This window comes from Lycium barbarum, chromosome 4 (assembly GCF_019175385.1).
Source record: "Lycium barbarum isolate Lr01 chromosome 4, ASM1917538v2, whole genome shotgun sequence".
Lineage (NCBI taxonomy): Eukaryota > Viridiplantae > Streptophyta > Magnoliopsida > Solanales > Solanaceae > Lycium > Lycium barbarum.
The window spans coordinates 26553260-26573987 of NC_083340.1; the positions used below are offsets into that span (position 1 = coordinate 26553260).

The 20728-nt window shown below is 36.3% G+C and overlaps 2 protein-coding genes across 3 annotated transcripts; one reads left to right on the top strand and one right to left on the bottom strand.

Annotated features, from left to right (window-relative positions):
* The first annotated feature begins 238 nt into the window (after nt 1–238).
* LOC132635654 (aspartate aminotransferase, cytoplasmic) lies at nt 239–7762 on the top strand. Its single transcript, XM_060352130.1, has 12 exons — nt 239–504; nt 1304–1375; nt 2271–2332; nt 2412–2495; nt 3097–3196; nt 3284–3404; nt 4598–4761; nt 4888–5025; nt 5725–5846; nt 5959–6053; nt 6862–6982; nt 7326–7762. The coding sequence occupies exons 1-12, from the start codon at nt 319–321 to the stop codon at nt 7408–7410; spliced, it is 1350 nt and encodes a 449-aa protein (XP_060208113.1). The 5' UTR covers nt 239–318; the 3' UTR covers nt 7411–7762.
* Nucleotides 7763–9464: 1702 nt separating this feature from the next.
* Nucleotides 9465–19295, bottom strand: LOC132635653 (transcription factor MYB3R-1-like). Of its 2 annotated transcripts, none has more exons than XM_060352129.1 (12): nt 18905–19295; nt 17580–17787; nt 17298–17352; nt 15896–15953; nt 14453–14547; nt 14246–14349; nt 13599–13727; nt 11690–13466; nt 10962–11302; nt 10740–10854; nt 10425–10628; nt 9465–9796 (listed from the first exon to the last, which is right to left on the bottom strand). In XM_060352129.1, exons 2-12 carry the CDS (start codon nt 17666–17668, stop codon nt 9668–9670), a joined length of 3096 nt encoding a protein of 1031 aa, XP_060208112.1. In that variant the 5' UTR covers nt 17669–17787; nt 18905–19295; the 3' UTR covers nt 9465–9667. The 2 variants fall into 2 exon arrangements, with proteins under 2 accessions (XP_060208112.1, XP_060208111.1); XM_060352128.1 differs by having other exon boundaries at nt 17580–17782; nt 18905–19294.
* Nucleotides 19296–20728: the final 1433 nt, after the last annotated feature.

The following is a 20728-nucleotide window of genomic DNA, read 5'->3' on the forward strand; positions in this document are numbered from 1 at the left end:
ATGAGATAATTTTTTTTGAGTAAGGTGACATGTATTATGAGACGGAGGGAGTATAATGTTTAATTGACGATATAAATGGTATATTTACATTTAACATAGTATAAATTTAATTTTGGATATTATTCCGTGTACCAAATGACCCTTATAACAAAATAAATCAATACCATCAACCCAATAATTTAATCCCAAGCTTAATTGGACATGCAAAACGACGCCTATATATACACACAAGGGATTTTTAAGGATCAAAACGTTCAAAAGTAAACTGACCGAAAAAAGGAAGCGTAGTTTAGCAAGCGAAAGTTGGGTTCTGCTAAAATGCACACACAAGAACAACAATCAGCGTCACCTTCGGCTGAGAGGAGATTAAGTGTTGTGGCGAGACACCTTGAACCGTCGTCCTCTGCCGCCGCGAACCACTGGATCATCGCTGCTCCGACGTCGTCAGGAACACAATCTGTCTTCGCTCACATCGTGCGCGCGCCTGAAGATCCTATTCTCGGCGTAATTCTCTCTCTCTCTCTCTCTCTTTCAAGTCTTCAATAACCACGAACACGCACACAAGGTGTATCTGTATGTGTGTTCCTGTTATATAGTGCTTCTCTTCTCTTATTATTACCTGAATTTGAATAATTTTTTTTTACATCTTTTAGTAATACATAATTGAAGCATCTTTTGTGAGTTTGATCACTTGAATTTTCGCAATTTTTTTTTTTTTTTTTTGAGTGAGGAAGAAATGAAATTGATTGATCAAGTTCTCAGATTCTGTTTTCTCTCACATCGTGTGTGTTCGTGTTTAATGTTCTACGTATATTTATTTTATTATGAGGGAATTTTAGTTAGTTTGTTTTTTAATCGTAAGAACATCCTCATTTTTATGTTGAATTGAATATTCTTTTTTCTTCTCTTATGATCTTTGCCGTTTTTGAATTGCTAATACAAATTAGTTGTAGCGCACACTCGCTGTATTTGTGTGTGGATGATATCTTTTGTGAGTTCAATCACTTGAATTTTTTTTCAGATTGATAGAAATGGAAATGATTGAATTTTTCAAATTCCGTTTTTTGCTTTGGGTGAGGAGGAGATGACATTCAGTGATCAGGTTGTTTGATTCTGTTAACATATCAAATGAGCGCGCAAAATGAAAATGAATATTAATATCTTGCAAAAATGTGTTTAATTGTAGAGGTCTGCTGTGGTTTAGTTTCTGTTATGATATCATTGCGATTTTCTTTTTTAAATTTCGAATATAGATTGATTGAAGTCTTCATGACATATATTGGTGTTATGTTTTTGTTATTAGGTTACTGTTGCATACAATAAAGATACCAGCCCTGTGAAGTTGAATTTGGGAGTTGGTGCCTACAGGACAGAGGTGATCATTCTTTTGCCTGATTATTTCTTATCAATGCGGCAATCATGATTCAGATATTAAATCCAAAAACATGAATAAGATGAAAATTACAATTGACAAATGGATCTGCTTTTTAGTTTCTCCCGGTTGACGTAATTCTATTAGTAGAAAGAAATTATGATTTGTTTTGGTGATTGTGTTGTTATATTGGTTTTGAATAGTTCATCCAATGCTGACCTGTTTGGCTGGTGCTTTGCTAAAAAAGATTGTTTTCGATTATGGTTGCCATGACTGATAAAATTTATATAACCTACTTGGCTGTTCTGGGATTACAAAGATATGGAAAAAACTACCTTAGATTGGCTAAGTTAGTGATATTACTCAAGTTGCTTCCATTTTTCTGTTATATCACTGTCAAATACACTAAACAGTTTGTGATTTTTCTTTTTTATATAAAACAAGAATAAAGCAGAGTAAACAGTTTTCCTATATCTGCTAAGTTTGGCGCCTCGTGATATATTTCTATTTTTAGTGTGGACCGTCTTATATTGTCCACTCAAATGTCCAGTCCTGGGCGTGCGGGGAGGTGTTTATCTCTCGGGGTTTGAATTGCTCCAACCTTTTTACGGTGTACTCAAACGATGAATCTCTTGAGTTGACGTGTTGATTTTTCACTCACAGACGAAAACAAATTTTGTTATTTGCCTGTTGGAGCCAATTGAGCTGTTAAAGTTCTTAGCTGGATTTAAGTTTTTAATATCTTAAATGGTTAAAAGGTAAGGCGGAGGAGGATGTTTATTAGCAATGGACTTGTGGATGTTTAGTGCCCCCGCTTTCTCAAATTTTAGAAGACGCGCTTCTTGGTTTGCTGCTATATTGGAACATATCAGCTAACAATACTAACGTATTTTTTCAGGAAGGAAAACCTCTTGTTTTGAATGTCGTAAGAAAAGCAGAGCAGCAACTAGTAAATGACAGGTACTTGCTTTCCACTTGACGAAATTTGAACCCACATTTTTTATTAAACCTATGTGATTAACCTTTAAGGTTTCTGCAGGTCTCGTGTTAAAGAGTACCTTTCAATTACTGGGCTGGCAGACTTCAATAAATTGAGTGCTAAGCTGATACTTGGTGCTGATAGGTACAGAAGTTCCCGTTCTCTATTTAGTTTTGCAGATAAGATATGCAGGCAGTTAGTGTATGTTGTTGCATAAGATAGTACCTCAAAATATTCAGGCTTCATTACCAAGTGTTTGATTGCTTCATAGATTTTTGTGAAGCGTCTATTAACATCTGCCACGTCACATTTGTCAACGGACTTCCTATTCCGTCCATGCCATTCCATGTGTCAGTTGTTCATGGAACTGCCCCTCACCTGCATATATTTTGCTTCCGTGTTGGCTGGTGCTATCAGATGTACTCATAATTTCTCTGTGTGGTTTCATTCTGTGATCTAATTTAAGCGATAACTATTTGCAAATGTGGTTTCAAAATTTGGTTAGAGCATTAGCATCTAAATAGGCAAATTTGGATGCACGTGGTGAAGTGTAAGATCAATATCTGGAGCTGTCTGACAGGTTTATCTTATGTGTCTAGCAAGCTCTTTCATATGTTCGTTGTATTAAGTTTAGGACAACCAAAACTTTAGACTTCATATAAATTTGGGTTAAAAGAGAGTTATTAATATGCTTCAAATTATACCAGTGGCTTTTATGATCTTTTACTTTCTTTTCTTGGGACAGCCCTGCTATTCAAGAGAACAGAGTAACAACTGTGCAGTGCTTGTCCGGCACAGGCTCATTGAGGGTTGGAGCTGAATTTTTGGCTCGACATTATCATCAAGTAAATCTGCTTTGATTTCTTAATTACATTTTTGTTTCCTTCACAATCTTCAAAGTCGAATAGATCTTGATGTAATTCTCTCTGCAGCGGACTATTTATATTCCCCAACCAACATGGGGAAACCACCCAAAGATCTTTACTTTAGCTGGGTTGTCAGTTAAGAGTTACCGCTACTATGATCCAGCAACCCGTGGACTCCATTTTCAAGGTACGAAACTCTTTTTACGAGAAAGTGATGTAACAGGATATTGTTCCAGTTGATATCTATGGCTATCCAGTTTGCTATTAATCTCTTCCGGAAAGATCGATGTTTTTTTCAGTCTTATTCTGGTATTTGATTGCAAATTATCATAAATCTGAATCGAATTGAGGTTGAATGCATTTCACTCATTCGGTTGCATAAATAATAAAAACACAATTTAGATAGCGTGTAATTATTGGACAAACTTGTAAAGCCATCATCCTCTGTGCTTTTTCTTTATAACTATTTTCCTGTGAGAAAATACCAGAAGAGAGATAACTATATAACTTGATAACAATGGAATGCAAGGTAGAGGTAAGGTCTGCGTACACTCTACCCTACCCAGGCCCCACTTGTGGGATTACAGTGGGTATGTTGTTTTTGTTGTTGATAACAATGGAATGCAACACACATCTAATTTATCTGTCTGATACTTAACATATTAGGGACTAACTACCATTAGCTCTTAAAATTTTGACATTCTAACACATAGCTGAGAACCAAAAGGAGGGAAAACAATTCTACTTCTCTGCTGAAAACATAGAAAAGTTACCAGTTAGATCAATAAATTGTTGGATCTTGTCGAAAAAATTTCAGTTGCTGAAATGTTGAACAATATGTCTGCCACCGCAATGGTCAGAGTATAGGAGGAAGAATGGCAATAATTCTGGTCAAAAGGAGGCGGTGCTTCTGAATGGACAGGGGAAAGGGTAGGGGCCAGGAAACCATCTAAAAGAGCCAGTGTTACCGGAACGATTATTGAAATGAAGCATGGTGCTGCGTAGGTAAGAGACACAGGGAACGAGGCTTGATGTTGCAACAGTAGTCACAATAAAGAGAAGTGTTACCATCGGAATCGTCACTGGAAAAGGCTGGAATAGTAGAACTGTGAAAAATTGACTTTTGGCTGGGAGACTCTTCGAAAGAGAAAAGCTATTTAGGGTATCTACATGAACATAGAGGCTCTAATGCTCTTGGAGAAAATAAGAGAGTGGAGGAATATAGATATAATACTTTATGATAAAAGGAATTTAAGACACATCTGAACTTAAATGTAATGCAATCTATATGTTTAAACCTGAGAGACTAACTTTAAATATTGTGTGCTTGTGTCGCGTATTGCCGACTTATTTACAGAAGTTTCTTCTTGTACATGACAGGTTTGTTGGAAGACCTTGGATCTGCTCCGTCAGGAGCGATAGTGCTACTTCACGCTTGTGCACATAACCCCACTGGTGTGGATCCAACCCTTGATCAGTGGGAGCAAATTAGGAGATTGATGAGGTCAAAAGGATTGTTACCTTTCTTTGATAGTGCATATCAGGTAAGACAAATCATCAGTCGACTGAAGTTAAGAGCTTTTTGGATTTTTCTAAATGACCATTTAAAAATGAGCCAATTTGTTCAATATATGTTAATTAATCCTGATATTCGAACTTTGATATTATAGGGCTTTGCTAGTGGAAGCCTAGACACAGATGCACAGTCTGTTCGCATGTTTGTGGCAGATGGAGGTGAAGTACTTGTTGCTCAAAGTTATGCAAAGAATATGGGACTTTATGGTGAACGTGTCGGAGCTTTAAGCATTGTACGTCTAAAGTATACCTATGCCTCATTCTGAAACGTTTGAATGTCCATTTGTTCTTTTGTCTTCTTTTTTCTCGAATCACGTTTGATTATATTTATGATGATGCTTTTTTTATTGTTTTCTAAGTTGTCCTTTTTTCTGGTGCTTAACTATGGAGGTACATTAGATTTGGTAGCTATATGAACTGTTTAACCCTTATAACTAACTTTAAAATATATAAACGTGACAGCCTTGAACATAACCCAAAAAAGGAATTTTTTAGTCATCCCGAGATATCAAAAGTTTGTAGCATATTGGTGCCATCTTCAAATGGATGAATATCTCAAGAATGAATCAACCTATTATGGCAGGCAGTCCGCGCAATATGGTGTACCATAGTTTTATCGCAGTTTTTTTTTTTTTTTGGATGATGACATGGGAACCCGCAACCGCTACCCTTCGGGTGCGCCTAGGGTAAACCCAGCTTCTGTGCAATAGCTCGCAAACCACACAGAAGAGGTAACCCGCACTAGGCAAGCCCGGTGCGACGAGCTCGACCCAGAAGGCAAATCCCCTACTGTCGTAGGCAGGGGGTTTCGAACCTGAGACCTCCATTATGAAAGCCCCATGCCCATGCTCAACCAACCGAACCTGTGATAGTTTTATCACAGTTACACACTGCTGATAGTTACATCTCCTTAAAGTTTCTCAAATCTGCAGGTCTGCAGGAATGCTGATGTAGCAAGCAGAGTTGAGAGCCAGTTGAAATTGGTGATTAGGCCAATGTATTCCAATCCGCCAATTCATGGTGCATCAATAGTTGCTACAATCCTCAAAGACAGGTAATATATCAACCATTTAAAAAGTCATTTCCTAGTTTCTGTATATTCCAGTTTATGTTGAGAAATTAGGTTTAGTCATTGTTCTGCAAAATAAATCACCAAAATCCTGCAGAAACTTGTACCATGAATGGACTCTTGAGTTGAAAGCAATGGCTGATCGAATCATCAGAATGCGCCAGCAATTATTTGACGCTTTACGTGCTAGAGGTAACATTGCTAGCAATACTTTCACGTACGCTTGTTTTTCATATGTGTTGCATCGGCCTCTGCTCTTTTTCTCATTTTGATCATTCTTGTTCAGGTGTCCTTATATATGAAATATACATATTAATGTCGTATATTTCTGCCTATAGAATTTGTTGCAATTTGTCCAGTTCATTTGTCCTATAATTGACAAAAAGGACCAACTAGCTCATTCTCCTTGAATGAAAGCGTAACCAGGAAAAAGAGAAAGCAAACAAAACCCAGAATTACGAAATTTCAAATATGTCCCCAAAACATAATGCATCTCGATCTTCCTTAGTGCTTTCATCAATTCCTTGTGTAATTCTCCTTGAAAAAATATTGCTTACTATTATGGGATTAAACGCCCCATAACAATGGCTGAATGGATTTTGCTACACCTTTAGAAAACCATCCTTGATAAAATATTGCTTACAATTAAGGGATTAACCCCCCGTAACGATGGCTTAATGGATTTGTACACCTTTAGAAAACCATCCCCAAGCACGTTCTTTCTGTGATATGCCTTTTGGTGAAGTAAAACTCTTGGGTCAACTCGTGTTCTGATGTTTCATTCCTCCAATATTCCCCTCAAGGTTTGTGATTTGACGCCATCCGCATTATATTAAAAGTATTACATTGTAACTCTCTGTCGGCACACCAGTGTTAGAATCATGATGTCTCTATAAGTTATCAATTCCTTTCTTTTGGTCAGGCACTCTTTAATCCATTTAAATGTCAAACATTTCATGAACCAGATATGTATTTCTATTCACGTCAATTTGATTGGCAGGTACCCCTGGTGACTGGAGTCACATTATCAAGCAGATTGGAATGTTCACTTTCACGGGACTTAACAAAGAACAAGTTGCCTTCATGACCAAAGAATACCACATCTACATGACATCAGATGGGTAATGTGTTATTTCTACGGCACAAAGCTCTGTTTGTCATATTAGACAATATTATGTCTTCCCAACAACTGATATGTGATTTTATTTCCTGGTAAAGTAACACAGTTACGACCTTGGAAGGAAGGTAAAGCAGAGAGTGGGGAAGAACTTGTTTAAAATTCTATCATCCATCACTTAGTTCTTTTTGTAGTTTCTTGCTACCTTAGCTTTCACGAACACTAATAATGAACATTTCTAGAGCGTAATTCTAACTAAGTTGGTATATAATTGTGGCAACTTCTATGAAACTTGCTTAGCAGATAATCCAAAGCCTTTGACGTGTATCATATATTTATTTTTGCAGACGCATTAGCATGGCAGGTCTAAGCTCCAGGACAGTTCCACATCTAGCAGATGCCATCCATGCTGCTGTGACTGGGGCTCGTTGAGGTGTTACTGGCTACTAATGTTCGTTCCTGTTTTATCTGAGGTTGTTCGCTGCTGTCATTCTGGTTGGACGAGTATTTTCGGTTCAAGTAGATTCAATGGCGATTCCCCCCTCCTTGTGGAATATGGTGGTTCAGGTGTAATAACTAGTTACCTCTTTGTTGGAGGTTATAATAAACCTACATAAGTAGTGACTAGAATAAACAGATTTTGCTTAATATAGCAATCCTATTTTCGTAATACCTTCGGGCTTAGTTGCTAAAATAGTGCTAAATAGCATACCTACAGTTATTACTTAGCAATTTTAAATAATTATTTTGCTTTATCTGAATGAAGTTAAAGCTTGTTTGCCAATCAACTTATTTTCATTAAGCTGATCTTCCAGAATGACACCTTCTGATGAGGACACGTGTGTGCTTCATTACTAGTTTGTCTACCCCGTATTTATTGGTTGAGTGGCATCTCAGCTTAACGGGTTTCGGATACATTTTTCATTTCGTGCAACAAAGTCTAGGTGGAACATTGAATGAATACACTAAAGCTGATATATGGATGATCGCTGATCCAAGATCAGTCCTTTCAGTGAAGTTGGACGGCAATTTTTCAAAATTGGTTTTTCTCACTTTTTTGAATTAAGTTCGGTAGAAGTGTTTATTGGGCATCTCAGATGTACACGGAAAGGCATTTATTAGGGGTAAAAGGAAACTGGAGAAGTAAATTTGGATAAGTTGGTTGGATTGCTATGTGTGGCAGCAGGATCCAACATACTCTTTCCGTTGTTACTGTTCTAGATGTCAAGAAGTTACGAACTGAGGCTATCTTAAATAAGCTGCCTTCGAATGATCAAATCGTTCTACAAAAGTGATGTGCTCGAGACAAGTCTTTTTTTTTTTTTTTGCATACTCCAGAAAAAGAGCTGATTTAATAGACAAGAACCTCTTGTCACACAGTAGATGTTGGGTCATTCACTTCTCCAGAAATAGATTTCTCGAATACTTAAAATAGTATGTTCGGATAATAGTGGAAGTGTTTTTTTTTTTTTTTTTTTGGGTTGCGAGTCAGGGAGTGTGTTATATCAGTAACAAATGAAGGCGTACTTGACCTCCCAACAGAAAAAGGAAAGAGGTGAACATTGGATATGAGAGACTCCTGTTTACACTTGAACAATCCATTCTCTACTCTTATCAGAATATACAGTTAGCTTACAAAAAAAAAATTTAGCTTTGTCATATTGTATCTTGGGAGTTACCATTTATCCGATTGAAAAGTTCCTTCTGCATCTCTTGGTAGCTGCTGAAACACAAATAGGAGTTTTGCTGCTTCTAGAGTTTTAGCATATTTTGCTAATCCATCTACCACTTAATTAGCCTCATATGAAGCAATGTGAGACATTTGCTTATAGTCCAGTTTAACATGATGCGCTGATCCATCTATGATTGGCTCCAACTTTCAGTTACTTGTAATCTTACAACATATTGGAGATAATCAGAGTCCGGTTCAAGAATAAAAATCAGTGATGACTGATGCCATTTCAAACACACCATTAAGCTCCAAACTTGGCTGTATAGGCCTCACCATCTTGTGCAAATGGCAGTTTCATCAGGCAGTGGAAAGGGCTGCTTAATATTATATCTTTAATAGATTTCTTGTACAAGTTTTTCATTCACGGGAGTTGCTTGTTTACTGAAGAATTCGTGAACTTGCTACGAGCATTCCAAGTATTTGATGTGAGCTTGTGCTCTCTGTGAGCCCTTTTGTTTCTCTTGTAATTCTGCATCTACTTGATGCCTATCTATGAAACACCTTACTTCGTCAAAAAAAAAAACATTCCAAGTATTTGAGCCACATTTTTTGTGTACCAACAGGTGAACAAAATGCAACCAAAGTAAATGTCAAAAAATCACATCTAGACCAGGCCATGTTTCCCAATTCAGATCAGAGAGGCAAGGAGTAAGAACAAAATCACTATTTTTTGTTCACCCATTGCTACACAATTCTTATTTTCTCCCTGGATGCAGTAGCATTTGTTCCTGCAAAATGAAGCTTAAAGAAGGGCTTTGTACAAATTGGTTTTCTTATTTAGCAAATTGGATTAAGCAGAATAATGTTTAATGAAATGATAACATCTAATCCATATCTTTTGACAAACAATTGGACAAGTATTTGTATAAGGCAAAAATAAATAATAAAAAAATACACACAGGTATATCAATCTTATATATGTTACATCAAGAATTTCTACCCTGAAAGGACTTGCTGCTACCTGCAGCCTTTCAAGAGGTAGGAAGAAGGACTTGAAAAGCTGTTGTTGCTTGTGCCAAAATTTTCAGTTGCCTTTCCCTTTCCAGGTGATTCACATTCACTGAAATCAAGCGTACGCCTCTCACTCTGCAAATCAACAGTAATAGAAAAGTCAAGAATTTCAGTCTACAATAACTCTCATGACTAGTAATTAACAGATGAACAGATTCCTAACTTTTTGTCTCAGGTCCCACTTAAAATGAGGAACCTTGAACTTGTTGGAGTAATATTTGTCAGAAAAGATTTACTCTGGTCCAAATGCCTCAGTACCAATTAATATGTGATGTTTGACTGGGTACAGAGTTTGAGAAAGAAAAAACAGACTTTTTCCACGCACCAAAAGTATCCTTAGGACTTGTGGTCCTAAACATGGGCATTCCTATGGATATAAATGTCATTGAGAATAAAATGGGAAGTTTCAAGCTAAAAAAATTTTCAAAGATAAAAAAGTGTCATTCTTTGGAACAAACTAAAAAGAGAAGAATAACAGTATTTTTCTTTCAAGTTCATTTCCGAAAGGATTAAAAAAAATTAAGAGGAAAAGATGTTAACATTTCTGAAAAAATGCAATATCTGGAAACACATTAACAGAACTGCATAGTTATGACATCTGAAAACACTTCCAAAAATTAGCATAGGATATTAAAAAAAAAAAAAAATCACAACTGGGCACGAGATTATTTTGCAATCATCTTGACATTGGGATTGGACATACCATAGCATTTGCGGACAAAAGAGAATGATTTTCATCTGCTTTCTGGTTTTTGGAGTTCCTCCCCCGTAGGATTGACTCTGGAGTATCACCTCCCAAGACCTCCTGGGCATCTGCAAAGGCTCCTGCAGTCTGCTCACTCAATTGCTTCATTAATCCAATAGCATCATAGCTTCTGTCACCTGGGCTCATAAACAGCGCAAGATCCTACAAAGTTTCAAAGTACTTGAATATGAACGCGGAATTTGAACAGAAGAAAAGAGCAAATATAAAGATATTAGTCTCATCGTAGCATGTAATTTCCGAAATCCTATTTACCTCAAAAGTAAGTTCATTATCAAGTCTCGGGCTTGACAGGAAAGAGTTGAGGAACCATGGAGATTTCCAAGCTGACGGAGATTCAATACTCCTTTTATAAGGTGTTTCTCCAGAGCTGCGAAGAAATGAGGTCAATGGGCCGTTAATTTTGCGGGAGAACAATGCTGTGGAAAGGGTATGAAGAAAAAACAAAAGAGAGTAAAGAAACAACAACAATCTTACATGCTTACAGTCTCAATTCCAACTACATTTCCTGAATTCTCAGCTGCGTTCTCCAAGGCAGTTGATGTTGGAGCGGATTGCATTGATGTAGTGATGACAAAACTACTTCCATCCTTCTTTCCACGTATACGAGGAGAGCAAATAACAGAGAAACATGAAGTCTCAAATGAAGATGAAACAGAACCTTGATTCGATGCAGCTTCAAGCCGTCTAGCATACTGATTTCCTAGAGCTTTATTGCTTAGATTTGTAGCTCTGTCAGACTTGGCTCCAAAACGATCAGGAGAAAAGAACAGGTCACTTGCGTTCAGTTCAACTAGAACTCCAGAAGGCTGTTTTATCTGAAACAGGCAGAGCATAAAGGTCATTTCCAACTAACGGATTCTCTGTCGAATCAGTTCAATGGGTCTTACAAAAAGAATTTGAACGTCAACCCAAAATTAGATTGGCTATAAAAGATGTTACAGTATCATGCAAACAAGACTATAAAAGATTGTAGAGCACCAGCACATTAAGAATAATGGAAACAAAGGAAATGCAGATATTCAAGATCTTGAGGAATTTCTTAACATCGAGCTCCAGTTTTTTGGTTGTGTAAATTTTCCAATGAATGTTTTTTCACATATTGAATATCAAATGGTATTGCCAAATACTGACACCAACCACCACCACTCTCAGTCTCAGAAAACACAAAGTGGTGCCAAAGGAAAATAAAATGATTGACTCACCTTTCCAACTGCTTCATTGGCTCCAAGCTTTTTTCCATCCCTTGTTCCTTGCTCTTTACAGTGAACTTCACCTCCATCTAACTGTCTCTCAGAAGTTCCACAGCCCGAAAGTCCATTGCGTTCCTTGTCTTCCTCCTTTCGTCCATCTTCAGTTGGATTTATGTTTTCTTTATCTTCAGATGAAGCTTGAAGTTCCAGAGTTTGATCCTTAGTTAGGGAAGACATTGTTGCTTTTTCATTTGCAGAGTCGTCAAACATAACATCTAGTCGAGAAAAATCCTTAGCCAGACTAGAGAATGATTCTTGACGGAGATCACTTTCAAGCTTCTTTCCACATCTCTTTTCTGACAAAGGCGACACCAGATCACGGTGTCGCTTCTTTAATATAGAAGGTGTACTGGTGAAAGTTTTGGCAGCACTTCTCAAGACGGCATCTGGACTGCCATCTCTTGATGGTGAATCCCACAACCTAAATGGAGTAAGACAGTTCATAGAACTCATCATCAACTGTCGGATGCCAAGAGGGCTGTAGTCTTGCTGTGGATCATTACCAGATTGTATAAGATCACAACTGAAAAATGGAACATCCAAGCTTGGAAAACGAGGAGGCTCATAGCATAAGGCTCCCCCATCCTTCTGATCTTCTTTTACACCCGAATTTCCATTCACCAATGGACACGTTTGAATAGTATTTGAAGGAGTTGAGCCAAAATCATTCACAGAAACTAGCTGTGCAGAATCTTTTGTTTGATCCAGTGGGTCCTTCAGGAGAGGATCACCCATTATGTTGTCACAAGGAGTATCAGATTGAGTGGGATATAGAAGACCATCACATTTACTCGTTTCGGACTCCTGTGCTTGGTGTCCTTGTGAAGGATTATGAAACTGATTTGAGGCAATACCAAACATGAGTGAGCTTTGCTCTGAAGAAAACTGTGAAGGAACAGAACATGGTTGACAGGATGAAGTTCCCATAACATCTGAACAGAGAGGATTTCCCTTTTCTATAGACATATTTCCACCTTCAGAGATCTGATAAATCAAAGAACCCGCAGTTTCATCTACACCATTCATACCAGTTTCAGAAGGAAAGCGTTGAGGAATTCCTGCCTCAGGGTATATCATCGTGCAACCCTCCACAGAAGTAAACATCTCATTCGGCGTATCTAAACCCACAACCATACTTCCGTCATTAGTCGTTTCGAACTTCATTGCATCTTGCTGTGGAAAGGTTACCATGTCATGATTCCCATTACCAGTTAGACACTGCATGAAGAGCCCTGAAGAATCCTGCATCAACTCTAGAGGAGAAATATTAGGTATGTCATCTGGATTAAACTGCCAATCTTTTCCCATGGATGCTGCCCAGCCACTGGGTACTTCTGCCATTGAAAAAGTAATATCATCAAAATTTGGGGCATAGTATTCAGAACATGGTGCTGAACTAGAGTTTGGGTCCTTCCAATAATTTGAATCCTCCAGCAATTTTCCCTCCTCTCTTGTATGTACAAATGCGTTTCCCATGTCACTTGTAGATTGGGAACAGCCAGCAAGATTTGAACCTTGACTGCATTCTGAAACTTCCTCCATTTCTGCTCCTTTACGAACACTATCATCTTCACTACTCTGTTCCATCTTTGTCGAAGAAGGGATTGATTGGATCTGATGGTTGACATTAGGAAGAGAAGGGAACTGTGCAAGTAAACCTGATGCCAAATACGAGTCCAATTTCTTTTTGACAGAACTATTCCAGTGATTTTTAATTGCATTATCTGTCCTGAAAATCATAGCAAAATCTTTACATGTCATATAGAATAGTGTAGGAATTCTCAGCGTAACAACTCAAAGGGAAAAAGAAACGAAAACACTCTTGTTTTTAAAAAGAGAATGGCCGACAGCTTCACAGTACCTTCCAGGCAAAAATTTTGTTAACTCTGCCCACTTGTTCCCGTAAATTTGATGGGCACGAATGAGAGTCAACTCCTCCTCTTGCGTCCAAGCTTCCTTGTTTATTCCAGGATTCAGATGATTGTGCCACCTGAAAATATCACTCTTAAAAATTATTATAACATATTCACAAATAGAAGTGGAAGATAATGAGCTTCATATTAATAGAGAAATAGTACTTGCAATTTCAATTATGGTAAATAAAAGAAAATCGAACACAAATGACACCACAGAACTCCTATTCTTCCATTGGCAAGAAATAGATGCCTCTACATTACCATGCCATTGACATATATTTCTTAAATTTTACTGAGACTTGTCCAAACATTAGTTGATGAACAGCATCTAGCACTGGCTTTAGATGGAAAACAGCAATCAAGTAGGTTAAAAAAATTAATACTCATTGGGAGTGCAGAGCTCTAATTTAAACTGACTAAAAAAAGTTAGGAAGAATTAGGAAATTGAAAACCCACAAGCTACCTCATACAAGCTCTCGAAACTTTACTCACAAGAGAAATTTGGAGAAAACTGAAACCATATCAAAGTAAAAAAGCAAATACACACATACCAATTACCATTTAGGAAAACAAAAGAAATCAACTTGCTTACCTTTCCCGACATTGTTTTCCAATACGTCCTGGCAAATGTTGAGCAATGGTGGACCACTTTTTGGGTCCATATTTCTTTACTAATTCGGCTATTACTTCATCCTCCTGGAAGTCAAAAAGTAAAATAGTTAGTAGCAATATAAAAGACATGGATGCCAAGTTTTCCAGAATAGCCACGTATGTGTATTATTCAAGCACATGTATTTACCTCTTTAGACCATGGACCTTTGACAAGTTCAGGGTTGAGAACCTTCTGCCACCTGTGCAAGCATTGTACATCAGTCCGATCCTTAAAACATTCCGCTGCATGGAGTAAATTTCTCAAATCAGTACATTCGAAATGCTGAAGTAGCAGAAAGCTGATATTATGTCAAATAGTTTCTGCTATTTGGTTGTGTCATAGAACTTCAAAGACAGTTGTACCAATTCAACGTGGCATATATTATAACAGGAAAGACTCTGATGACAAAAACTTAATCCACCAAATATTTCTAAAGAAAATGATAGTGGAGAAAGGTTAAACAAACTGGGAAGACCAACTCATTTTTAACTAGCACATCTCTAACCCAGTGCGCAACCAATTTATGCATTAATGATGTCAGGAAATATATGACTACCAGCTGCTGCATCCTCTTATCAAATATGGATACTGTGAATAAAAGTATGAGCAGAAAAAGTAAGGACAAGTGAGCAATGAACCGTTGATGCAGAAGACAATAGCAGTGAGTGGGAGCTATCAGGTTAGAGTTGCTCTGAACAGACAAGGTTTACCTCATCCAGAGCAAATGTCTTTTTTTGACTTAGTACTGCTATTAAGATGTGCAAAAGAAAAGTAAGTATGTAATGTCAAATAAAAAACAATGTGGACGCGACGAGTTAACTGTTACTTTAGAACTTGTTATGCGAAAAGTAGCATTGCAAAGAACCTCCATTCAAAGAGTAAAAGAAACATAAAACAAATCAAGAGAAGTTGAACCCTTGGAATATGAAACGCTTTTCTCTTTAAAAGCTCCATTAAGCATATTCCTGCGGTGAATCTCAAAGAACTCAACCAAATATAAACACACCATATCCTAATTCCTAAAACAAAACTGCCTCCCTATGAGGACCTCTAGGTCTTATTCTTGAGCTATGATCAGCTTCCAACTCGAAGTAAATGTTGGTTTCTGCAGGATTGACCAAAATTGAGCTAAGAGGATGTTTTTGGGCCAATTTTTCAGAGACTTGAACATTATTTCACTTATTCCATCTTGAAACAACCACTACCTGTGTCTTAAACTTTGAACAGCTGCCCTGGTATGACCTTTATTTCTTGAACTACGATTGACTTTTTCCTTCAAAGTATATGTTAACTCTAAGCATAAATGTTAATGAGGTCTTTTGTCCTGAAATTATGGCTTAGCACATTATAGTAGGTCAAGACAAGTAGAAGCACTAGTGCGCACATCAAGAGAAACTGACATTTTACAGAAGTCGACAAATAACTTTTACTTCCTGTGTCTGTAAAATGACAACTCATTCAAAGAAACTCAAGTTAATGTAAAAACATCACACCGCTGTATAACCCAAGTGATCCCAAGTGGCAGGATAGCGTTTATCATTAGCGTAGTGTGCCCCACAAATGTCAAGCACATTAGTTTCGTGTTTTTACCTATCTTTTTCCAGTTTTTCCCCTTAAAACGTTGGACTGCTTTGCGTAGGATTTCATCCTGAAAGAAGGGATTTATGTTGTTAGGAATATATAAAACAAAGAGTTGGAAATGTATACTGAAATTGATCATGCCCCAGCACATGTAAATATGTATAAAACGAAAATCAAAACCTAGTTCAGAAGGAACCACAGAATTCAACAACTATTGCTTACAAAACTTTAAGTAGACGTCCAATCAATAGCCATCTACCACATAGGACGCTGACGTTTTTTCTACATAGTGACTTTTCCATCAAAATAAATTCTCTGCTATTATGTAGATTCAAATTGAGTATCGCTCATATGTATTGATCAGGATAATCAGCTATAGAATTGTCGGGGAAAAGGGAAATAAGATATTCTTGTCCTAAATTTATAACAGTAAAGGAGGCTATCAGCAGCTGATGGGTAGGAAAGTGAACAAAAACACTCAGGCCCATATGATTCCCTATCTCTGCCTGCATCCTATGAGATACAGTCATACAGGTGAACGAATGAAAGATGTTTTAAGAGCTCAGCAGCTGCAACGCTTACACACAAGTATGTAATATAGTTTTTTTGGACAAACCAATAGACACAATGTTGATAATCCTTTTGAGTTCTTACATAATATAGTAAGTATACATGAACTGTAGGATACCTCTCTTTCTTTTATCACACTAGTGCATATCAGTATTTTCTTATTGCTATATCAATTAAGTTATGTTACTTACCAATAACAGATATTCCTGGGCTAACTTTACGAGGAAACAATTCCCAGAAGGAGTTTTCTTACAAATTCAGATATTTTTATGAATACGAAACAAATACCATAAACCTATTTAAAGTTTCAAAATATGTAGCAGTTAGTAGTCAATCGCTAGTGCCGCTTAGCGTAGTATTCTTTTTTCTCAGAAGCATGGGTAAATCGACTATGCCACAGCGCCAAACTAGTTGAAAGCAGCGATATGAATCTTCCACATAATTCTGCTATATGAGGATTCATCATAATTTAATTATTGTTACACTCCCTCTTTTACTTTTACTTGGGACCTACACCTCATAGACGCGGACAAGAACTTTTTATTTAAGAATCACCATTCCCACCTTATTTTATAGCGTTATAGAACCTGGAAAAAAGTCTCCATCCTAGGTATGGAACTATGGATTACCACCCTCTCCCAACAGAGGAAGAGTAAAGCTTAAGAGTAAAGAAAAAGGAACAAAAAGGAAAAACACATACATTAAAAAAGACAGTAACTATCCATTGCTTACCAAGAAGGAAGGCAATAAAAGAAATTTAAAATAAATAAATAAACAGATAAAGAATAGCTTGAGTGCATGAAATTTTGACTTGTTCTATATGGAGGAAGTGCCCACTTACTTCTTCAGGAGTCCATTGCCCCTTTGTGGAACGTCTCGTAGGACCACTAGTTCTCCTGTTAATATTAGCACCAGATGAGTGAGTAGTTCAACATTCCACAGACTATTTGAGTGAGATTTACCGAAATAGACTATATCTGAACTCAAAATTCATCCACTAAAAGACTGAAGGATTTGTGTAACATAGCAGAAAATATTCAATAAGCAAAATGCACAAAATCACGTAATGGCACTTAAAATATAGAGTATGAGAGAAGCAATGGTCCAGTGCTTTGAAAATTACCCATGTAAAGGTCGAACTCTTTGGAGACTAGTGCTTTGGAGACTAGTGCTAGTGCCATCTGAAGGAGTGCTTACTCTATCACTTTCCATGGTTTTTTGATACAAAGGCAAATCTACATAACCCAACGCCGAAAGGTTGATAATTTTCTCCACAATGTCTTCCCCAATTCATTATATGCCACCCTAAGATGTGGGTTCTCCTACCTGATCTTATGACAAAATGAGAGGATAAGGTCAGAGAAAAAACAACAGCACAATGGTTGCTAAAAAAGCATGAGATAACTATTAAAGAAATAAAAACCATTCAGAGAATTTCCTCTGTGGAAAAGGAGGAAGCAAAATATACAAAGAGGCCTCGACTGCCTCATTTATCATTATGCCACATCTGATCTTTGATGAACAAACTAGAAGCCGAGTTTCAGCAATTAAAAGTCTGTTCGATCCTAAATTATTTTTAGTTTTGGAAGTAACTAGCTTTAACTTAGCGCTGTTCAAATCGTGAAACATTCGAATTGTGCTTTCATTTCAAGCGAAGCTTATTTTATCAGAAAGCAAGAAATTCGAACCAACAAAGAAAAGAAAATATGGCATATGATTCTGACTGGATCAACAAAATCAAAGAAAACGTAACATCCACCCTACTCACAAGACCTTCAAATGTTCTAAGCCACGTTCGGACAATGCAATCAGCTGATCCTTTTGGGTTTTATGATCAGAAAGTCAAAAAGAAAGCTTACACTATAGTCTGATATAAGAAGCTTAAATAAAATCATTGATCTTATTTTTTGTCTCTCTTTGAAGCCTAAAATCGCATTTAGATTCTCTCCCCTTTTAATCTCTTTTCTTCGTCTTTTGATTAATAAATTTCAGAATCACCTTTACAACTACTAGAACAAAGTGAAAACATAGCTCCATTAATAACTATAGCCAGCATACTTCAAACTCAAAAAGTGAAAGCAAAATTTTATAAACCATACATTATCATAGACACCACAGTCATTATAATTGAGGTTTAAGTCAGAATTAAACAAAAAAATTTGGGTCTAAAATGAACAAAAAGAAATTACTAAAATGATCAACAAAAGAATCTGATCAAACACATTGGGTTTACTAATCCAAGTGTCATTTCATATAAAAATCAAATTAGGGTTCAAAATACAACTTTTAACAAAAACAAGATTCAAACTTTACAACTGCCCAAATACCAAGAATCATAAATTAAACAAACCCACAACATAAAAGATCAATTTAATTCAATCAAACCCAAAAAATAAACATAAACAAAGAAAATTAATTACCCATCATAGAAAAAAAAAATGCACTTACCAAACTCAACTTCAAAAAATTCAACCAAACCAATGGAATAATGAGAACAAAACACATTTGCAGATCCCCAAAACACAAAAAGATTCACAAATAAATTTGAAGATCTGCAAATGAATTTTAGTGAGAGAAAGTGTGTAGAGAGAAGTGGGTATGTTTTAGTTGTTTGAAGAAAATAATAATGGGAAAAAAACGGTCTGTAAGGAATTCAAATGTTTAAAGAGGGGGGCGAGGCGGCCAATGAGGATTTAAGGTTTCAAAAACATATTAGGAAGTGATCTCAGCCGTTGGATTGGTTTTATATTTGGTAAATTTTCAAATATTTTCAATGTTAACGGGCAAGTTTCTACCTGCTACCTGCTTTTGTGGTTTCCTATCTCTTTTTCACTTTAAAGGCATGGAAATCCTTTTTTTTTTTCTTTTTTTTTTTCTTTTTCAAGGAGGCTAGATTTAGTAAAAAACTAAAAATAATTCTGAGAAATGTCAATTTATAAGATTATTTATATGTATTTGACCTCCCAAAAAGTTTCACTTCTCCAACATTTAGAAATTAACGTTTTCTATAGTTTTTATTATATCACTAGAAGCCGTAGTAGTATACACGATGTGTGTGTGTGTGTTCATTAAAAATTTTAACTTTAATATTTTAAGATATAAGCTGCTAAAAATTTGAAGTGAGACTCATCTTTTTAATTTAAAAATTTGAGCAAAATAAGAGAATTATGTAGAGGAAAATCCTTCTAGCTAGAAACTGAGGAAATATCTAATTCAGTTCGGATACTAAGTAGGATTCGCCAGCCGCTAGATATTATAACACGCAAGCCAATAGTCATATGAATGTAACATGAATTATTCGGCCTCTTTTAAAAAACGGCCTTTCACACAGGAAACATTGTTAATCCTGCTGATTCGCCGTGACTCATGAGCATTTGCACGAAGAAAGGAATTTTGTATAAAAGGTTGGAAAGAAGGTTTTTTATCTTATTTTAAGTGGGTCTTTGTTTTTATGTGCGTGTGAAGGTGAGAAAGGACTGAATGATGTCAACCAACTAGACAAAGACATTCGGATATGAAAAAATTAAAAAATAAATGTATTAAGCTTGTAATCTCCTAGCAGGCTAGCTCATGACCGCCTTTTTTCTAATGAGAAGTTGGAATCCTTGAAAAAAATAGTAGCATCTTAAAAAAAAAATTAGTAGATAAAACAATTTCTTTCACTTTTAAATCTCAAACAATTTTATCCGGAGACAGTACATAAAGATTTAAGGTTATTTCTTCAAATTGCTCTCCATTTTGAACCATGTTTATTATAAAGACAGTTTTTGTTATGTCATATCAAATTCATAATATTAGAAAAAGAGATTTATAGAGAATCAAAAAATAATTTTTCCGATAGTATAGTGTGCTCGCAAGATTTAAATAGTCCCCTAGAACTGAGATGTGAGATCTAGCTGACCATTCAATGATTTGCATTTTGATTAGCAACACAAATTAAAAAATAACCATCACTAATGCGTTAAATTGTGCTAAAAAACTGAAGTGGCTCTTTGGCATATATTTCAAAAATATCAGACTGGGAAATTTGTAATTTGTCCTCATTGACTCGAAACTTACAAAAAAATGTTGACTGATGTTTTTTCTCGGCCAATTTTGAATCGAGTACTATAACGGTTCAATTGGGATATATGTTGATAATCAGATTGCTATATTATTTTCTTATCATATTTCAATAAGTAAATTGCAGGAATTTTCAAAAAAAAAATTAAGTAATATTCGGTATGCGGCTCGTCGAGATAAACTTTCAACAAACGAAAGATCATTAATAAA